The 22,165-nt window shown below is 35.9% G+C and overlaps 1 protein-coding gene across 2 annotated transcripts in view; it reads left to right on the top strand.

The window, feature by feature from the left end:
* The window catches only part of LOC126183438 (plexin-A4), a 963,020-nt gene extending 942,443 nt beyond the window's left edge, over window positions 1-20,577 (top strand). For both annotated transcript variants that reach the window (XM_049925426.1, XM_049925425.1), the window contains 7 exons: window positions 4,127-4,230; window positions 6,551-6,739; window positions 12,791-12,895; window positions 13,133-13,302; window positions 14,692-14,834; window positions 15,042-15,187; window positions 18,907-20,577. In XM_049925426.1, the coding sequence (XP_049781383.1) occupies window positions 4,127-4,230; window positions 6,551-6,739; window positions 12,791-12,895; window positions 13,133-13,302; window positions 14,692-14,834; window positions 15,042-15,187; window positions 18,907-19,083 (1,034 nt within the window). In that variant the 3' untranslated portion in view covers window positions 19,084-20,577. The remainder of the gene's footprint in view (window positions 1-4,126; window positions 4,231-6,550; window positions 6,740-12,790; window positions 12,896-13,132; window positions 13,303-14,691; window positions 14,835-15,041; window positions 15,188-18,906) is intronic.
* Window positions 20,578-22,165: the final 1,588 nt, after the last annotated feature.

The following is a 22,165-nucleotide window of genomic DNA, read 5'->3' as shown; positions in this document are numbered from 1 at the left end:
CTAATTACAAACTTTGTATGTCAATGTATTTTGCAAAATTCAGACTCCAAACCCATAGGTTTGATATTTGATTCTTTATTGCTCTGATTTTTTCTTGCATATAATGTGATACACTCATGACAGTACGCACTGTAAATGGAAAGGTTCTGTGATACACTGTTATTAGGATTCCATATTTGATTATAGTAATTTTGTAATAGTTTAAACAACCTGATTCAAAGGATAGATGAATAGAAGAGCTTACTACTGTAAAAATAGGCTTATGCTTAGGAAGCTCTATGGTTAGTGATGGTTTTGTTCATTTAAGCTGTACACTAGTTCTGACAGTTAAATACAGAGTTTTTATAGAAGAAAGTATCCCATATTCTTGCAGGAGAAAGCAGTGTCAAAACAATGGATAAAAGATCTTGTAAACGTATGTTCAGAAGTAAATACTTGTTGAGATATGAGCCATATTACTTGTTTAAGAATGGGCAGTACTCAGTGGAGTGTGTGATCTTTCTGTTGCCTTTCCATAATCATTTCTTACTGGTTGTGTTTGTTTTTGACTATGGTGCTGTTGTTGTTTCCTATCCTCATGTTACAGTACCTGACGAAAATGTGCCCCAGTTCATCTGACCTTCATCCTTTAGATTTTGAGCTATGGGACCTTTAAAGACATTGATGTGTTCTGTACCAATTGACGACAAACAAGTATTACAGGAGCATGATTCCTCACAAATGAAAGTTGAAGGACGTACAAGAATGAGTGATAACCACATTAAGTACCTCACTAAGTGTACTCAGCAGACAGATAGCTATCAGAGGACAGAATGGCTCATAACTGACCAAGTATTTGTTTCAGGACATCTTTTTATGGGACCTTTAATAAATAATCGTGTGTGTGTGTGTGTGTTTTGGGGGTGGGGGTTGGTTGGTTGGTGGAGCATATTAAATATAAGGACTTTGACATTATTTGGGATGTGCCAGAAATGTAGACTCACCGAAGTGCAAGAAAAGAATTCCTGTGAGATATGAAAGTGGGGAAATAACTCAGAAATCAAATTCTTGCTAATAGAAGTTTTAACCTGTTTCTTTGTCAAGGAAGAGAGACAGCCAGAAACAGAAATTAAATGGAAATAGAAGCACTGACACTTCAGGAAAGGCGTTGGTTATCTGTCTTCAGTGATCTCTTGTTTGTGAAACATCATCTACTGAATATTTAGTTCCTTTATTCTAACCAACGAGTATACCTTTTAACTATTGTAGTACACATGGTTCGTACTTTGAGCACTGTATTTTCTTGGAGCAAATATGACTGTGACTTAATGATCTTTCTAGTTGTAACTATCCATACCATGATCAATATCTCATTTGCTTTCAGTCTTCTCTTCATCTCAAGTATGTGGTTGGTATATACAGGAGACTTGTGTCTTGTATAGGATACTTACTATCTTGGCATTTTATAATCCTCAAGTGGCATCTTCTCATATCACAATGTATCTAGTATTAGTGCTCCTTTTTATGGCTACTCTCCATTCATTTGGTGGGAATATTTATGTAATTGCCTTTTTGTTGCTTATAAATGTCATTGTACACCTTCCATCACTGTTCAAGTCCCAGTTAATTCTCCATTATTTTTTAGGGGAAGCAGTCAGTTGACTTTTAGGTAAAGGTGATACATAAAACTCCATTATCAAAAACCATTGAAAACAGAAAATCATTCTGTTGTAAATTAGCTTGATACTTCACCATATAACTTTTATCTTTACAACAAATATTTTTTTAGTGAATGGTTTCATCAACATTAATCTTTTGTTTAGTAATTCTTTATGTATTTGTTGTATTTTTGCATCTACACAGGTCACTGTGTTGAATGAAACGAGATTAGCTAGCAGAGTAATCGTAATTATTGAGGCATCTGAGTTGGTGTATCTCCAACATTGGCTACCTGTTTCATTTACTGCAATACTTTACTATCCTGAAAGTTTAATAAAGACTGATGAGGCCACACAGTTTTGAAATTTCAAGATAATGAATGAAAAATTGGTGATTATAATAATATTTTTTCTACATGATGGAGTACTTCACTACAGATTTTTTCAGAGGTGCCATTTATGACATTATGATACATTCATCAAATGGGATTTTTCACCAAAATCTTGTTTTTGTGTGAATTTTAGTGATAACATTGCTTATGAAAAATAAGAATCAAAATAATAAAAGTTGTTGTTTGACCTGTCTCTGTAGCCTGAAGATAGGTTAGCAGAAGTGAAGATCATAAAACTTGGCCTAAAATCCTAAACACCACTCCTGAAGGGGACACACACACACACACACACACACACACACACACACATATATATATAAATCGGGATGTTCTGGGTGCAAAGGAATCAGAAGTTTATAATTTCAGGACAGTGTCTTGAAGCAGCCCATATCTAGGTGGTGACTGTGCACTCACATCACTGCAAAAGAGAAAAGTTGCATTGTGCATGTAGCAGTCAGAAGAAGATTGTATGACATTTCAGTCGCAGCACAAAAGTGAAAATTTCATATATGAAGATAAGTGATGTTTAAGTTAAAAACAAGCTTAATTGCTATACAAAAACAATGGCACGTACTAATGTCAGATTACTTGACTTCCTGAAAGCCATTGATCTTCTTCTGCCTAATTGCTTAGTAAACAAACTGTGTGTAGATAGAATCTCTTAAGAGTTGCACATCTATATATGACTTCCTGAAAAATATAACACACTGTCTTGTCCTTAATGAGATGTTAACAGAAGTGAATACACTATACAAAAGTCTGATAGAGGCATCATTATTCACAGTACATGCAAATAACCAAATAACATTTGTAGTTTTCTAGTTTATGGTTCAAGATTGATGCGGTTGCAGTATGCTGGGAAACAAGAATGTTCATCAGTATACTTTAAGTACGAACAATGTAGTATGCACAAATGAGAAACAAATCAGATATTACTTGTTTTGTACACCAGCAAGAAATCATTACACTTGACCAAAGTGGCTATATTTTAGAGGGCTAATCTTGTGTTAATATTGGAGGACCATAGTGGTAAACATAGCAAAATCAATGAACATGGAAGCTCTCATTTGTGGATTGTATCATTTGTTAATATAGTAAATAAAAAAGGGCAAATGATAGTAGATTCATTACTTATACTCTGTCACAATCCATAGTGTGGCCTCTACAGTGTGTATATTATTATAAGTGTATGCATAAGTTTTGAAGCACCTTAAAATTCCTATTGAAGACAACTAAGAATGTTCTTAGTCACAAAATGTTTTTTTCATTTTTTATTTTTATTAATGTGTGATGCATTTTGGCCCATTTTGATTCATCTTCAGGTACTACTTTAGGTCTTAAATACTTATCGAATAGGCAGTTGACCACGTTTTCACCTGTTGCCAAAATGTTCCTGATTTACCAGAGATTTGAATATACAACTTAGCATGAACTTAATTTGAATATTCATAGGTTCTTTATAAATCTTGTGCTCCCTTCTGGAGAAGGGAGTATTGCTTTTTTCTTCCCCTCACTCATGTGGTGGACATTTTAATTGAGCTTTTAAGTGTGTGCAAAATATCTTTAGTCACATCTTGTTTCAGTGTTGCGTTTAGGGCTATAACAACCCTCCACTCTTTCTCACCTGTCTCATTACCCCCACCTTTCCCCACCTCATACTCCAAATCACTGAATAGGTAAGCTAATTCTCTGTTCAGAGGAAGGCAAAAGTGTACTATCTCATATAGAACCATTAGCCACTGTGATGTCAAACCAAACAATGGCATAATGCCTGCTCTACTTTAAGGACTACGCCAAGCATAAGTCTTGGCTTTGTAACCCACACAAGAGTTCTGAGCAATCACAACTGTGTTGTTAAAGTAAGGATTTTTGTTAGTGAAAAGAGAGTGGTTTGGTTCTTCCTTGACAGTGTCATTGCAGAATGCTTTGTAATGAATACATAAATAATCTGGGTGTAAATGTACCAACTCACTGAATAGTGAAGGTGTTGAGATGTTAGCAGGCTCATAAACAGAACTGAAATGTTTCTTGATTTCTGGCAAGTTCTTTTTGTGTTATCACATTTGTAATGAACATGATGTATGGACTTCATTTCAGAATGGAGGACTGGCACATCTGGAAGACTGATATTGTATGATGAAGATAGTACTACAAAGACAGAAGGGGAATGGAAGAAGAGGAATACATTGAATCATTACAGGGTAGGTGTTTGTTATGACTGGTTGCATCATTAAACAAACAGTGAAAATCTCTCCAGCAAATTTAGTTTCCCCTCTGTTTCTGTAAAGACAGTTCTTGAAATACTTCTGTTGTTGTGTCAAGACTTTGTTTTTTTCTGTTTTTCCTAGGGAGTGATGATGTAGTGTTAATAAAATTTGAGGCTTTCATATTTGAGCTCTTTGTTTGTAAGTTGTCAGAACAAGTCTCAAAATAATAAGTTACACAAGAACACAGGATGATTACTTATGGGTGCAGGGAATCTGCTATTTTCTCATACTATGTATTGACAGGTTTCCTAGTTGGATTTGTTGGAATAATATTGCTAGCCACATGTTCCCTGTAAAGAAACATCCAGAAACATACAGGAAACTCCAAACACATGATGTCAGCTAATGAATTCTGCTAATTATGTACATTGTTCTGTTCAGATACACATACTACAGTATCCTCTGGTGATAAATCACCATAAATAAACTCTATTTATTGGTAAGTTAATAGAATAAAAAAATCCACATCAGCTACCAGAAATTTCTTATTTATTACATGACTGGTTTTGAAGCATAAGGCTTTATCTTTCAATACCACCAAATAATAATGGAAACATGAATGCTGAGCTGTTGAGGTGGGTACCACAGTTTCTGACCATATGCTCCCATGTGTTTGTTTGAAGTAGATGTGATGTCCCATAACTGACTGGCCCAACAGCCACACACATGTGTTTCCATAACTATTTGGTGGCACCTGAAGATGAAGCCTTAGGCTTTAAAACTGGTCATGCAAAAAAAAAAAAGAGATTACTGGCAACTGAAGTGGATTTTTTATTCTGTTAATACGTTCCTCAGTTGCAGATGTTCACCTGATCAAATATTTTGCACCATTGAAAAGTGTTGTTCCTTTGTCACTCAGAGAGAATATACAATATTGTTGCAGTACATATAACCCTCACTCCTTTCATCTTACAACAATTTAGTCCATAATTAACTTTATTGTTGCTGTGTAACCAGATTGTTTTTACCATCATCAAACAATTTAATTGCACTGAAGCAACAGCATCACAGTAAAAAGTACCAAAATCAGGTGTCAACTTTATATATATTTTAAATGATGACTTACTGCCTGAAATGCATATTATCCATTTGGTACTTTCTTCAGTGATGCTTTTACTTCAGTGGAGCTAAATTATTTTGTGAGGGCATAATACTGAAGCTGGTCCCAAAGTAAAAAGAAAACTGTTTAATATTATCAGCTTATATTTGGTTTCTGATGTTCCTTTAGACAATATGTCTAGAACTGTAGAAAATTAAGGAGTTGCCACATTTATAACTGAAGGCCACATATTTGGACACTGGACTCGCATTCGGAAGGTGGCCGTTCAATCCCGCATCCGGCCATCCTGATTTAGGTTTTTCGTGATTTCCCTAAATCGCTCCAGGCAAATGCCGGGATGGTTCCTTCGAAAGGGCACGGCCGACTTCCTTTCCTAATCCGATGAGACTGATGACCTCGCTGTCTGGTCTCCTCCCCCAAAACAACCCCAACCCAATCCCACATATTTGGAAAGAAAGAAACTGATTTTTCAAATGTCTGCACATAGAAGTGTGTGCTTATGGGGTGATAAAAATAATGTATAATATAAAACTTACAAACATAACTGCATTTAGATCCCGATAGGCAAACTTTGTTGGGTTGTCTCTTAGCCAAAAAGAAGCAGTTAACAGTGTGTGATGATTTCAAAGACTTCTGGTTGGAAAAAAAATAACTATAAACATTAGTTGACTTTTAAAATGTTATTTCAGTTGTTAGTTGTGCAACGTATGTGGCTAAAGACATTATTACTCCGATCAACAATACCATCACAGATGTATAAATGTTATAATGCTAGTGGATTTAAGTGCTACATGATGCGCTGCCATTTGCGTCAAACATTATGTGGTTTAGCAGCATTGGAAGATGTCTGTAATGGTCAGTTACATTAATTTAAAACGGCAGGACCAAATATTTAAGAAATAATTCTAATGACATGGGCTGGACGGGAATTTGCAAGGAACCAAATCCTGAAGTACTATGTAATGTCGACAGTTTGTGAAGTTCACCATCATGGTGATATATTGCACAGATCATTCATGAAACATGTAATTAAATGAAACTTGGTTCTCTTTGCAGCTTCACTGCCATTTTTAAATGTTTATTGGGAATAAAATGTTTGTTTATGAGTACCAGAAAAAATTAATTCATGCTATTTCTCTCATCATTCATAGTGTACTCTACAAACAATGTAAAATGTGTTTCTTTATGTTCTAGGTACCTGATGGTGCATCACTGAGTCTGGTTTCAAAGCAATCGTCCATATATAATCTGTCTATTCTTTCTGAGAAGACAGACAAGTCTCATAAATATGAGACACTTAATCTGTCCAAATTCAGTTCAGCCAGTCCTCCTTTAAGTCGTGCAACATCACCATTGAATCATGACCATGATGGAGGGGTGAAGGTAGGTTTATGTCTGCAGTGTTCATAAATATTCTAGACCGTTTTAATTTATATTTAACATTATTACTTAGTGGTACTAAATACTCCTCTTGTACCCATATATTAATAATATCTTATGCCTATTCAGATGTGATCCTTGAAGTGAATTGGAGAAAAAATTCATTTCTCATCAGGTATATAAAGTAACTTCACTGTTTTTTAGATACCTGTCTCATTTTAACATGCAAAAAATTGCTAATCAAAATACTGCTCACCCTCTCCTAACATTAAAGCTATATATTCTACATTTACAGTTATGATGGGAATAATCTGTTTTATTATGTATCTTTAAAGCCTATACTGCGTGTCTGGATTGTTTTTGTGTTCTTTTTTTGGGATAAATGGGCAAGCATCCCACCATTGACATAATAGGGCATGGGTGACTAAGGGAAAACCATGTTCAGATTAGGAAGTTATAAGTTCAATACTAGGCTGTCACAGATATATTGCAGCAAAACTGGTTTTGATAAGGATGCAGGATCACACTCGGGTTATGGTGTGCGAACAGCTTGATAACTTGACAGCATATTTATTCTTCATTAATCAAACTTAATATCTACTGAGACATGTGTACCTGTATTCATATACAGTTTGCACTGTTGTAGTGGTACCTAATTCATTAACTACAGAGCATGTCAGATCAGTGTGCGGGTTGATTAGGTATTGCATTCAAACCAGCAGGCTCCATCTTCACCCTTTATCATTGCACTCAACCAATCATGTTTCTAAATAATTAGAGATTGCCATCACTTGCCTGCTATTCAAAACTGTGTACAAGCTAAAGAGTGACTGTAAGTCCTGGGTGGAATGGGAACTTTAGAAGAGTAAAAATAACTGCTCACAGTATTGTTGAGATATTGGGCAGAAAGCAGGAGCATTAACAAAATTTTGAACTTGTAACTTAGCCTTCACACAATGTCTTCCTTCAGAGCAAATATGGTCATGGTGCATGTTCATTAGAAAACAGCAACAAAAACTCTTAGACCTAATTTGTTGATACATTGTATGTGTGAGCAAGTCAAATGGAGTACACAAGACAGAAAGAGATTAAATTGGAAATACTTTTTTGTCTCATTGGTTCATTTTTACTAAACCCTCACATGTTAGACAAGGGGTTTTCTTATCAATACATGTGCTCTTACATGGTTAGAAGCAAATTATCCTGGAGTTCTTTCTCAATGAGGGATTGCTGATTTGATGAGGGTCACAAAGTAGTTATCGAGAGACCAATTTCCATGGTTGTTGCTATGCCTGCATCCTTTGATGATCATATGTGCGTGACAGTTGCAAATGGTGATAGTGGCATGTGATTTATGACCCGCTGTTGACTATGCCACACTGAAATACCTGCAGCAGGCATATGGTGACAGGAAAAAGCCCACTGTTGCATGCATCCTTGCCCTGTCATTGGTACTACTAAGTGTGGGGTACAAAACACTAAAAATATTGCATGGGTGCACTGACTCCAACTGATGGTGTCTACTTCTAAATTCATGAAGTAGGCACTGTTCCACATTGCTTGGAATCTACATAATACAGAAGACACTGTACCCACAAAGTGCTGAAAGTACTAGAAAAGGTCACTCTGTTATGCACATCACTTGTTTGACATACACGATGTGAACTGCACAATCTCCCAATGTGAGGTCACTTCTCTATCTCTTTTTTGTCATTTGCATCTTTTTTGTACCTCTATTTCATCAGTTGTTCATCCTGGAAATTATATTTTTTTATTGTTTTGTACATGTTGCAGTCTGTCAGGCCTCTGGAAATCACATAGACAATTCCACTGTATAAATGGGACATGAATAATAGAACCTTGAATGGAGCAATTTTTGTTGTTGTGGTCTTCAGTGTGAAGACTGGTTTGATGCAGCTCTCCATGCTGCTCTATCCTGTGCGAGCCTCTTCATCTGCGAATAACTACTGCAATACTCAGAGTCTTCATCCTTGGTCTCACTTTATGATTTTTACCACCACACAATTCCCTCCAGTACTAAATTGGTGATCCCTTGATGTCTCAGAATATGTACTCTCAACTGATCCCTTCTTTTGGTCAAGTTGTGCCACAAATTAATTGTCTCCCCAATTCTATTCAGTACATCCTCATTAGTTATGTGATCAACCCCTCTAATCTTCAGCATTCTTCTGTAGGACCACATTTCAAAAGGTTCTATTCACTGTTTATCTAAGCTGTTTATCATTCATGTTTCACTTCCATACATGGCTACACTCCAGACAAATACCTTCGGAAAATATTTCCTAAAACTTAAATCTATATTTGATTGAACAAATTTCTCTTCTTTAGTAATGGTTTCCTTTCCATTTCCAGTCTACAGTTTATATCCTCTCTACTTCGGCCATCATGAGTTATTTTGCTGCCCAAACAGCAAAACTCATCTACTACTTTAAGTGTCTCGTTTCATAAGTTGATTTCCTGAACATCACCCTATTTAATTGGACTACATTCTGTTATCCTTGTTTTTCATTTGTTGATGTTCATCCTATATCCTCCTTATGAGACACTGTCCATTCCATTCAACTGATCTTCCAAGTTCTTTTCTGTCTATGACAGAATTACAATGTCACTAGCAAACCTCAAAGTTTTTATTTCTTCTCCCTGGACTTTCAATTCCTACTCCAAATTTATCTTTGGTTTCCTTTACTAATTGTGAAATGCACATATTGAATAACATCGGGGATAGGCTGCAACCCTGTCTCTCACCCTTTTCAGCCACTGCCTTCCTTTCATGCCCCCTCGACCCATATAACTGCCATCTGGTTTCTGTTAAAGTTGTAAATAGCCTTTTGCTCCATGTATTTTACCCTTGCTATCTTCAGAATTTCAAAGAGAGTATTCCAGTCAACATTGTGAAAAGCTTCCTTTAAGCCTACAAATGCTATAAATGTAGGTTTGCCTTTCCTTAACCTATCCTCTAAGATAATTCATAGGGTCAGTATTGCCTCGTGTGTTCCCACATTTCTGCAGAAGACAAACTGATCCTCCCTGAGGCTGATTTCTACCAGTTTTTCCATTCTTCTGTAAAGAATTTGTGTTAATATTTTGCAACCATGACTTTTTAAACTGATAGTTCAGTAATTTTCACACTTGTCAGCAACTGCTTGCTTTGGAATTGGAATTAATACATTCTTCTTGAATGTGTGAGTGTCTTCTGCATGTCTCATACATCTTGCACACCATATGGAAGAGTTTTGTCTTAGCTGGCTCTCCCAAGGCTATCAGTAGCTCTGATGGGATATTGTCTACGCCTGGGGCCTTGTTTTGACTTAGATCTTTCAAAGCTATGTCAAATTCTTCTCCCAGCATCACATCTCCAATCTCACCTTCATCTACATCCACTTCCCTTACTATAATGTTGCTTTAAAGTTAATCTCCCTTTTATAGATCCTCAGTATACCCTCAATATGCTCCTTCCACCTGTCACCTTTTCCTTCTTTGCTTAGGACTGGTTTGCCATCTGAACTCTATATATTCATACAGCTGCTTCTCTTTTCTCCAAAGGCCTCTTTAATTTTCCTATAGTTGGTATCGATCTTTCCTGTAGTGAATTTGTCCACATTTTGTGCTTCCAGTCAGTCTCATTTTTTAAACGTTTGTGTTCCCTTTCACCTGCTTCATTTGTAGCATTTTTAAATTTTCTCCTTTCATCAATTAAATTCAATCTCTCTTCTGTTATCCAAGGATTTGTACTAGGCCTTGTCTTTTTACCTATTTGATCCTCTGCTGCCTTCAGTACTTTATCTCTTGAAGTTACCCATTCATCTTCTACTGTATTCCTTCCCTCTCTTCTAGTCAACCACTGTTTAATGCTATCTCTGAAACTCTCAACACCCTCTCGTTCATTCTTCTTATACAGTTCCCATCTCCTTAATTCCCCCCCCCCCCCCCCCTTTTCCAATTTCTTCAGTTTTAGTGTATAGTTCATAACCAATAAATTGTGCTCAGAGTCCACATCTGCTGCTGGAAGTGTCTTACGGATATCCAGTGGAGTAATTAAGGTAATGAAAGTATTGGATTTTGTTATTAAAATGTGATTTTACATAGCACCCAGTCATAAAAAAGTACACAATTGATTTGATTTATGCTATGGGCTTTCTCCTCTTAATGCTAAGAGGAAATTTAATGTAATCAGTAAATATGCTCTCAATCTTCTGCCCAAACAGTAATTCACATGATACTTCTCCTATGCTGGTGGAATTTGAACTAATCATAAACTTTCTGAAAGCTGCTAATTTATCAACCTACAGGTGGTGCTTCCCATAGTGGCCCAGAGTTACATATTCCTCTCAGTTTCACACAAGTGGTAGAGCTCTCCTCAGATTTGATATTTGCTTCTATGAACCTAAATGAAAATGTGACAAATTCAGATGGTGCAATATAAGTGCTTCATATGATTTTGGAACTATCTGTTCAAATACTTTACATTTTTTAGCCTTCCAAAACACAGTGTCTCCTCCTTCAATAATTTCAGCAAGGCCAAATTATTTAAACAGAAGTTGCCCCCAAATCTGTGATAAAAACAACATGGGCTTAAAACAGTTTTTTGTTGCTTCTAACATTGTGTTAATGGAAAATTTTGAATTGACTTCAGTTTAGTGGGGTAAGGGATTGGTGATTTTGCAGACATGATGTGTGTCAAAATATTAATGATCTCATTGCATCTTCTCATTTTTTTTTTTCAAGCGTACAGTGATGCCATATGTGCAGTTCCCAAGTGCTCTTCAGTTACATTTATTGCTTGAAAATGTCACCTATGTTTAGAGTAACTCTTGTTAAATACTCACTTATTAATAACTGGAGGAGGGAAGGTAGATACATTTGGATTTTAAGTCCCATCAATGATGGGGTCATTAGACAAAGAGCAAAAGGTTGATTTGGATCACAGTAGGGAAGGAAATAGGTCATCTCCTTTCCTGAAGAATTATGTCAACATTTGTCTTAAATGATTTAGGGAAACCACAGAAAACCTAAATCTGGATAGCCATATGCAGATATGAAGTGTCATTGTCCCCAATGTGAGCCTACTGTCTTTTCCACTGCGTTACCTCACACAGTTCCCAGTACTTGTTTTTTTTCTTCTCATTATTTAACTGTTTTGCACACTTTGTCAGTTCTTCTGTCCAGTTCAGTTCACTTACATGCCATACTTGAATTAATTTTATTAATTGTTCATTGGCTTTGCAACGTCTTTTTGTATCTTCAGTTGTGGCTTCCAGTATTTTTTATTGAGTGTTACCAAGTCATCTGTATCTTCCTGAAAATCTTCATTCTGCTCGTGTTGTTTTTTCACTGCCTGTACATCAACTACAACCTTTTCACTTGTCAGCTGAAATTCCTCCTGTAATTCATGATTACTCTAGACAATTTTTTCTTTGACTTTCTGTGTGATTTTCCAATCACTCTTTTTAATGGGCCCCTGCAATTTCTGGCACAATTGTACCTGTGATTCTTGTATGGGCCTTAATAATAATTAGAGATTAATAACACTAATCCCATCAGTTCACTAGTTATATCTCAAGTCTTTTGAAGCTTTAATACTCACAGTTCACTATTCTGTCTTGCTTTCTACTTCCTGCAACAACACTACACTACAATTCGTTTGAGGTACTGTTATACATATGCTACAAACTCATCAAAGTTCTGTGTCTTCTGCATTGGCTGTGTCCATTGGTGAGCAGCAGTCAGCGCTGGAAGAATGTTGCCATCATTGAGTTTGTACTCGCCAAGTAAACTGAGAAATTCACTTTCTCATTAAAAGATATGGTAGTAATGACTATAGTACTTCTGCACCCAGTGGTACACACTTTGTAGTGAAAGAGAATAGCAATTTTCTTACCACTTCATGTAATATTGATTTCTTGTTTATGAAAAGTGTCATGAACATATCAAACTCCAGATGTATTGACTGAGTGTTTAAAATTGTTTACGTTCAGTTTGTAAGTGATTTACATTCTTAGCTGTAAACTCAGTTCTTTTTTATTTCAATTCCAGGTGTGGCATCTGGTTAAACATCATGATTCAGATGCACAGAAAGAAGGTGAACGTGGCAATAAAATGGTTTCTGAAATCTATCTCACCAGGTTACTCGCTACAAAAGTAAGTAAATCTCAGTTTTAATAGGTGTGTGTGTGTGTGTGTGTGTGTGTGTGTGTGTGTGTGTGTGTGAGAGAGAGAGAGAGAGAGAGAGAGAGAGAGAGAGAGAGAGAGAGAGAGAGTGAGAGAGTGCTAGCTTCCACTTTCACAATTCTTAATTTTGAGTTGCAAGATAGACAAGAAAATGACTACTCTTGTTTCTGCACATTTAATTCTGATTTATAAATGTGATTGTTCCAGGGTACACTGCAGAAATTTGTGGATGACTTGTTCGAGACAATCTTTAGCACAGCACACCGGGGGAGTGCACTCCCATTGGCCATTAAATATATGTTTGACTTTCTAGATGACCAAGCATTACAGCATGGTATTTCTGATCCTGAGGTTGTACACACATGGAAGAGCAATAGGTGTGTGTTTGTGCTTTACTTTATGAATGTTCTAGAAATTAAACTTAGTAAAAAAATAATTACTTATGTTATATTTCTTTCTGGTAGATAAATGAAATTCAAAGTACATATTGTGTAATCAGAAAGATAATGCCGCCATTAATGACCTGTGGTGTGAGATATGCATGTGAAAGCAGCAAACCAGAGTACACACGATGCATTAATGTTTGGATCTGATTTTTCGTAGAAAGACAGCATACACTACACTTCTTTGTTCTTGTCTGGAGTGTTGCTGTGCCTAGTGAGATCCTTACTACTTGAGATTGGTGGAGGATGTTGAAAATGTTTGAAAAATACAATTTTATTTGTATTATAATAGACTAGTGGAGAGAAAGTGACAAATGTGATAAGTGAGTTTGAGTGGCAATCATTAACACAAAGGTTTTTTTCACTGCAGCAGGATCTTTTCATGAAATTACAGTCACCAATTTTATACTCTGAACTGTAAAATATTTTTTGACTCCCAGCTACATGGGAGGAAATTATCCATGTGACAAAATAAAGAGTGCTTACATGGAAAGATTTAGGTGTTCATTTTTCCAACATACTATTCAAGAGTGGAACGGTAGAGAAATTGTCTGAAAGTAGTTGTGTGCACCCTCTGCCAAAAATTTAAATGTGAGTTGCTGAAGAATTATGTAGGTTAGATGTATATGTGTATGTAGAGTAGTCAAAGGTTAATCCTGACAGCTGATTCACAATTTTAGGTTCCTGCTATCATATACCACAAGCCCATTGTTATGTACATCAGAAAAGGCAAAGATGAAATTTTAAAGTATTCATCTTTATTATGTAACAACTGTATCTAGGGAAAGCAAACTGTTATGTGTATTGCTGTAGGTGAGAACACTATTACACTTAGAGACTGAAGGGTCATAAATGTCATCTCTTTATAATATACTACCTATGTTTTTCCAAGTTTACTACTCTGTTCCAAATGAGCTCTCTTATCATTCTTGATTTCCATGAGCCACTTTGTGACATTACTTGAATTTTGTATGATGATAAGCATGCTGGGCTTCTGGCCAATGTTGGCAGTACAGTTTCCTACTTTCATTGATACAGTGGTGTCTTAGACCTCTGGGTTGAAGAAAAATTGTTGTAGCCTGAATTTGTTCTTTACATTTACGGTGTTTATCATTGAGATACTGTAGTTCTGATGTATTCATCAAAATACATTGCTTATTCACTTTTATGCATCTCTTACAGTGAACTTAGTCACCCCTCTGGTCACACCTAAGAGAATATTATCCACAATTTTGTTTACAATACCTCCTCTTTGTGATAATTAGACACTGTAGACCATCAACAATCTACTTTCTGTAATGACATCATCTTCTTTCATTTCAGTTTGCCTCTTCGCTTTTGGGTTAATTTAATCAAGAATCCAAATTTTGTATTTGATATACACAAGTCAAATATCGTGGACTCCTGCCTTTCTGTTGTAGCTCAGACATTTATGGATTCCTGCTCTACATCAGACCATAGACTAGGTAAGTCATAAATAGTAAGTGTATAAGACAGAGTGAGTTATCAGTTTGATAATGAAATATTATGAAATTGTTTGCCAGAAGTCACCAAACATTTTGTTTTACAATTATAAACCTATCAAAATTTAGGAGCTTTTGTGTCATCTTTAATTCAATTGTATTACAGTGATGACTGTTAAATGTAGCACATATTTCTGCTTTGATTTGCAGGAAAGGATTCACCTAGTTCTAAGTTACTTTATGCCAAGGACATTCCTGTGTACAAAGAATGGGTAGAGAGATACTATGCAGATATTAAAATGATGCCTGCCATATCAGACCAAGATATGAATGCAATGCTTGCAGAGGAGTCTCGGGTAAGTTACTAGAAAACTTTACTAGTTAAAGTTACTTAATGGTAAGATCCACTAATTTTTAAGAAAAACCTGGGCTTTATCAAGACAACTTCTCATATTTAATTAAATAACTGAGATGCATTTTGGAACAAAATATCTGGTTTTATGTTTCTGTGATATCTTTGAGTTATTCCAGTTTCCTCTATGAATTTCATTAGTTTATTTTTGATATTTGTCAGCAAGACACTTTTGCCTTGAAAATGGTATAAAATAGGTATCCTCATCACTGATCAACTGCCAAAAACTGAACTAAACAGTTTTGGAATCCAGATGTATGAGAGCACTGTTTAATGAGAGTGAGTTGATAAACATTACTGAGATACATTATCTCCTGGTTTCTGAACAGAGATCTCTGTCAAATCACCACAGAAAATGCATTAAGAGCTATAACTTATGCACATAATTTTTTTTTATTATGCAGCTATTTACCTTTTACAAAATTTTGTTTATAGATCTAATGTTACAAGAAAACAGGAAAATACACACCTACTGTAAATTAGCCACTCATTTTCAAAGCTCTACATTTTCTATCATTACACAAACAAATATGACAGCTGCGTGAATAGAACCATAAACTCACCAAGTTTGCATTTTGGAGTCTGCAAATGTTCTACAAGTGTCCCTCTGGTTACACAAAACACGTCCAAGCAGTACTCAAGTTTGTTTGGTACCATATGTATCAATATTCTGTCAGAGGTAATTACAGCAACATTGATGCATTCCCTGAGCTGTTCGAATCTTAACAGCAGTGGGGGTACATCTATGTGGTCCTTAATGTACCACTGACAGCAAAAGTCACAGGGCATTAGATCAGGTGACCTGGGGGGCCAGGGGACAGAGCCACATCAGCTTCACCATTATACCCAATGCAGCAATGCGGAAGTTTATTGTAATTTAGGTAGCAACAGACATCAATGCTCAAATGAGGGGATGCTCCACCTTGTTGGAAGATGAAATTCTCTGAATCAGCAGTCACTTGAGAAAACAAACCACAACCACAACTACAACATAAGAAGGTAAAAGGTATCCATCAGATTCTTCTCACAGAAGTAAAATGGCCCACACAGCTTTGTCTGTGACATTGCACAGAAAACTCTTTTCTTGCTTTGTCAACATTTTTCTTATAGCCAGATCAAAATTACTTGATAGTTGACACTTCACACGTTGGAGTTGGTTTCCACCAGATCTTGCAACATCACTCCCGAACAGTTCACCGTTGCCAGACTGCCCGAACAGTTGGACATTTCACTTCCAATTTCTTATCCTGCATTGTTTCTTGATGTGTTTGGATCCCAAATTCATCACAAACGATAACTACTCCAAAAACAACAAATACGCAACGATGCTTATGAAACACACGTTTCATACACGGCACTGACCAAACATTTCTGGATACTTCTGCACAAGACATGATTCAGCATCACATACACAGTTGTCATAATCACAGAGATTGGGTTACATAAGATAAGCTTTGCACATTATATGAAGCCAAATTTTTGAAGGCTACAATTCACCGTTGTGACTGGGTCACCACAGTCATAAGTTTGCTACATAATCCAGTCTTCTGCCATAGCACAATGTTTATCTTATAAACCTGACATACAGAAGACTATGGATTTGAATCTCCTCAAATTAGTGATTTTTTTTTTTACATTTTTAATCTAATTGAAAGAGTTTGATTATTACTTTTATTCAGTTAACTGGCTTAAATGTATTCTTTTTATTTCTAATTCTTTGTTGTCATTTTCATCATTGTTTTGATTTTTTTTATTTGCTCTTATTCTTCTTCCTATCATTCTTTTTTCATTTGGAATCTGCCTGTGTTGCCTATAATCTGCAGTGAAGTGCCAATGAGGACTGCTCATTGGTCGGTAATGTGGCAGGTCATGTAGCCAATGTGAAGATTGTTACAGGTAACCAATGATAGCGAGAAATTGCAGTGTGCTTTTAGTACTGAAACTGACCTTTTTTCTGTCTTGAGTTTGCTCATGTTAGCTTTAGTCACTGTGGACAAAGAAGTCATGATTTTAGTTCTGCCACAAATCATTGATTGCTGTTTTCTTGGACACATTGCACATCACAAGGTTGTGGTTAGCTTAGGAATGAGTTTAAATCCTGGGCTATACATCTTCCAAAGTTTAGTCAGTGGTCACATAGAATCAGCTGTTGCAGAGCATCTCATGTTTTTGACATACCTCACAGCAGCCACTTCCAACATGTTGACATGTTTTGTGAAGTGACCCGCTGTGTTTGTGTGTCACCTATAACTGAGCAGTAGCTGGCAGCTGTGCGGCAACACTGCAGCTGCAAGTGACAGATGTCGACTATCAAGTAATTTTAACGAGACTATAGACACACTCATAATGCCAGCTGGTGGACACAGTACAAACTCAGTGAGTTTACAGTTCTGTTCATGCATCGATCATATTTGTATGTGTAATATTTTGGAAAATATAGAACTTTGAAAATTAGTAAATAATTTATAGTAGCTCTGTACATTGGTAGGTAAGAGTTTGACTGATAACAATAAATCATTCCTGCAGGATGATTTCAGTAAATTTAATCACTGAAAAAACTCATTTTTACCAACTACAATCAGACTGGACGAGAGACTAACCTTTGTTTGGTTTTAAAGTGTTCTTCTGCGCTATTCTTGGAGCCCTAGTGATAAAATTTGTCAAAGGTGTAAATGTAAATGTTGAAAGGGTGCATTTCCTGCTCAAGAAGACCAAACTCTGTGAAGGAGGCAGTATTAAAATTTGAAAAACTGTGAGGAAACTCCTTCATGGCGTGAGTGAAACTAGGGTTGGATAGAGTAGTGGTAGTATGAAAGACTGCAACATACTGTAATTATACATGAAAATTTTTAATGTATGGAAAACAAATGTATAAGGAATTTTATGTTTCATAAAGCAGTTATTCATAGGATAAATGAGTAAATCTGTCTCGTATTCTGAATCAGATGTTCACAATAACCAATGAAAAGATGTGCCAAAAGGGGAGATGCCCATGTATCATAATTGTGCACTGTACCAATGCAGTACTTTACAGAAGTGATAGCTTGGCAACTCTGATCTATGTTGAGAAAACAAGTTAAAATTATCCAGTAGTTGAGAACAGCAGCTACAACTTTGTCTCATTTGTAATATATGATAAGTTTATAGCAAGAAGCCAAACATCTTTTAGTATGAAAGCAAGTACAATTTTTTCAAGAGAGTTCATAAATTTTGTACTAGTTCTCTAACAATTAATGGAATGATTTTATTTATATTTCAGGACTATCTGTTCATTTAATTTAATCAGTATTGTGTGTACAAATTGCCATATACTGCTAAATAAACATAATTTTTGTAATTAACATGCTACAGTCAAGTAACACATCAGTAACATTCCCTTCTCCCTCACATAAAGTGCTAATCTTTCACATTTAACACATTGCTTAACAGTTCATTTGTTTTAACATACGTATTTGATGATGCCAAACACATTGACTCTTTCATGCCACAATATATTTTAGTGTTCCATTATTTATATTCATGCTTGTGGATTGCAAAGGGTTTCTTATTAACTACAACCGACTCTTAAGTATTTAAAAGAAGTGAAAGCCTTCTGAAATGACTATAACATTATCTAAATGTTTGTTTTTCTATCATGTTGATATTTCTTCTGTCTCTTTTCAGCTCCACACATCAGAGTTCAATACAAATTGTGCACTACATGAGCTCTACACATATGCAATGAAGTACAATGAACAATTGACTGTAACACTGGAGGAAGATGAATTTTCTCAGAAACAAAGACTGGCATATAAGTTAGAGCAAGTGCACAACATAATGGCAGCTGAATCGAATCCGTGATGGCAGGCAGCCGGGCCAGACTCGAACTCTGCTTTTGAGGTCCGGTGTTAACCTGTCTGTGAGTGACAATGTGCGAGTGTGAACTGGTCCATTTTTGTGGGAAGAGACAATGCTCGACTGAACAACCACTCACGTCCCAGGAAAGATCCATCCAAAGTGAAGTAATTAAATTGACTGGATCATAAGTGCAAAGATTCCTCTTATCACTCTCTTTGCTCAGTGTCCAGTCAGTACGAGAATTGTAGTGTACAGACAGTCTCGCTGAGTTTCTGCGGTGGGATGTGCCTACGAGGAGATGCAAATTAGAACTTTTCCCTGAAGTGCCTCCAGTAGAAACAGACTGTATAAAAATGGAAAGCACACTCTGTAAACTGCAGTTAATATGCAGTACTTATCATACTGTTGGGCAATGTGGAAGAGGGAGATGATAAATTAAAAAAAGAAAACTAAAAAAAGAACAAAAAAAACTGAGAGTGCAATTCAGTGTTTAATAAAATGAAACTGTCAATCAGCTGTGTTTACTGTATCACATAAAATATTAAGAGAGATACAGTTTATTCTCCATCTCATTCTCAATTTAGGCACACAATTTTCTGGTTGCTTGGTTTTCTTCTGTGCAGCAGTTTTACACCAATATAATTGTTTTCCTATTTGACGATGTATTCAAATGATTTGAAGGTCTTCCATGTTTCCTTCTTGCACAGAGTTTTCACGCCAAACCAGCACAAGAGATGCTTCACTTGTGAAGTTTTGTAAAGTTTTCCTGATTGTACCTCTCATCCAACCTGTTGTTCATACTTGCCATCTAGTGTAGCTGTGTGTCTGTTTAGATGTTGGTGTGACACATCAGTTATCTTTTTTTTTTCTTTTTTTTGTATGCAAGATTTGTGTATGTACAGCACACTACATCAGTGATAACTTTCAGACTCAAGGTGCGATATTGTCACAAGAGCCTCCCCTCCCTTCCTTTCATCTGCCAGTTTTTGTGGCTGATCTGTGTGTGTCGGTGTGGCATGAAAGTAATCAGCAACGATTATTATGAGGACCAAGCAATCGATCTCTGTGTGATTTCCTGTGATGTGTGTTATGGGTATCACGTCGGTTGACTGGTATAACTCTCAATTTATGCTTTGTATAAAATGATTTGATTGTAAGAATGTGTCAAAAACTCAGGAGTTTCTGTGAAGCCACACAAAACGAAATAAATATTTCTAAGACTGCATTTTCTTGAATGTGATGGACCTATAGTGTGGCAAAAACTGCTGAGGGAGGCCACTTTGTTCGGTGCTGAAAATGCATGGAAAGGAACTGTAATGTTGATACAAATATTTTCCTTGAATCTCAGTTGTTGGCTGTCATGAATGTCCTGTATGAGCTTTTATAAATCCTTTGAACAATGTTGGTCTCCCTTATATAAATCATCACATTATAATTGTTTTATTGTATGGATATGCTCAGTGTTTGGTCACTATAATGAAAAGAATTTTTCAAGCACTTTTGTGTTTTTATTGATATTGTCCTTTCCTAATGTTCTTAACCTCTTTATACAGGAATAAATAAAATTAAAAAAAAATATGTGTTTGTGAAAAAAAGAGAGCTTTTCGCAAACTGTGTCAAGTATTTAAAAATTTGGACAATACTTTCACTCATTAACCAAAGAACAAGTTTGCAGATGATGATAATGATTGTGGAGATACAGAAATTCCTTCATACCTTTCTCACCTTAAACAAAGACTTACTAAGGAAACTACATTGTGGTCTCATAATAGGAGCTGACAGTTCAAATCTGTATCAGCTAAAGTGTAAAGGTTCTGTGTAGTTTCCATACTCTGTCAGTAGCATGGCAGTCCAGTTCCATTCATGTCTGATGTGAAAAAGACTTGCTTGTTCCAAATACATTGTGTGGAAGATTCAGTATAAAACAATGAAGAGCTCCTTACAACTTAGATGTGGTGTAGCACTTTGCTCAGTGTAGTATCATTACTTTGCTGGGTAAGTCTCATATTTAAAAAAAATACTGATTTGTCTTTTCTGTAACACGACAAAAATTACACATTTCAGTTTGATGGTTGCTTGTGGGTTAGTTCATATGGTCACTCAATTAATTTGCTCTCTCTCTCTCTGAGTAAAGGTACTGCAGCAACCCAGCCAGTCAGACATTAATTCAAATGATAATTGTTTATTGTGCATTCAGGGGTGCTGGCTACAAGTTTAAGGGGGTTGTAACAGAAAATGTAAGCATTTACTTAAAAAATCATTACAGCCATATTTATTAATGTGCAAATCTAAAATTTTGCAAAAGAGCTGTTTTAATGGGAAAATATAATAAAATATACAGGATTAATATTTTGCCTGAAATCTGAGTTTTTAATTTTTTTATTGTCTTTTTCTATAAAGAGCCATAACTCGAATTCTAATCATCCAATTAATCTGAAAATTTTATTGTAGTGTCCTGAGAAGGTTATAAGACCACTGATACACAGTTACTGATTTATGGTATAAAATTAACAGAGTTTTTAATTTTGCACATCCAAAATTAACTTTTTTTCTACATGCAATCATCTAAAAATCAGAATATAATTGCAGGATCTCGCATTTTTTAGTTACAGGGAGACAGCAACATATTTAGAACAGTTCCTAAAAATTTCATAGCATTAGTGCATACACTTTTTGAGAAAAGGCTTCTAATAAAGTGAAAAACGTAAAACAGAAAATAAGGTTCAAAGATTTTCTTCTCATTCTTGTACATGTAATAAGCTTACCTCAATTTTAAAATCCTCCATACTGATACTCCTCATCCTCCAGGTTTCTCAACTCTCCTCTTCGAATCTGCATGGGTTGTATTTGCAGGTAAGACACTGATCTGTTAGTTTTCTTGACCCTGCTCTCGACGATGGTGTAAAATGCTTTTGTTGTAGACACTCCAGGATCTATACCAACTCTCTTCAGCAATTCAATTCTCCCTTTATTTCTATTATTGTAACATAAAACTGCATCATAGGCACCTATTTTGAGTACTTCAAGTCCACAGAATGTCTATGTCCTTTTTGAGCATCTAATGCAAATTAAGTTACTGAGGCTT

The sequence above is a fragment of the Schistocerca cancellata genome, chromosome 4 (genome assembly GCF_023864275.1).
Source record: "Schistocerca cancellata isolate TAMUIC-IGC-003103 chromosome 4, iqSchCanc2.1, whole genome shotgun sequence".
Classification (NCBI taxonomy): Eukaryota; Metazoa; Arthropoda; class Insecta; order Orthoptera; family Acrididae; genus Schistocerca; species Schistocerca cancellata.
This window is presented reverse-complemented; position numbering and strand designations above follow the sequence as displayed.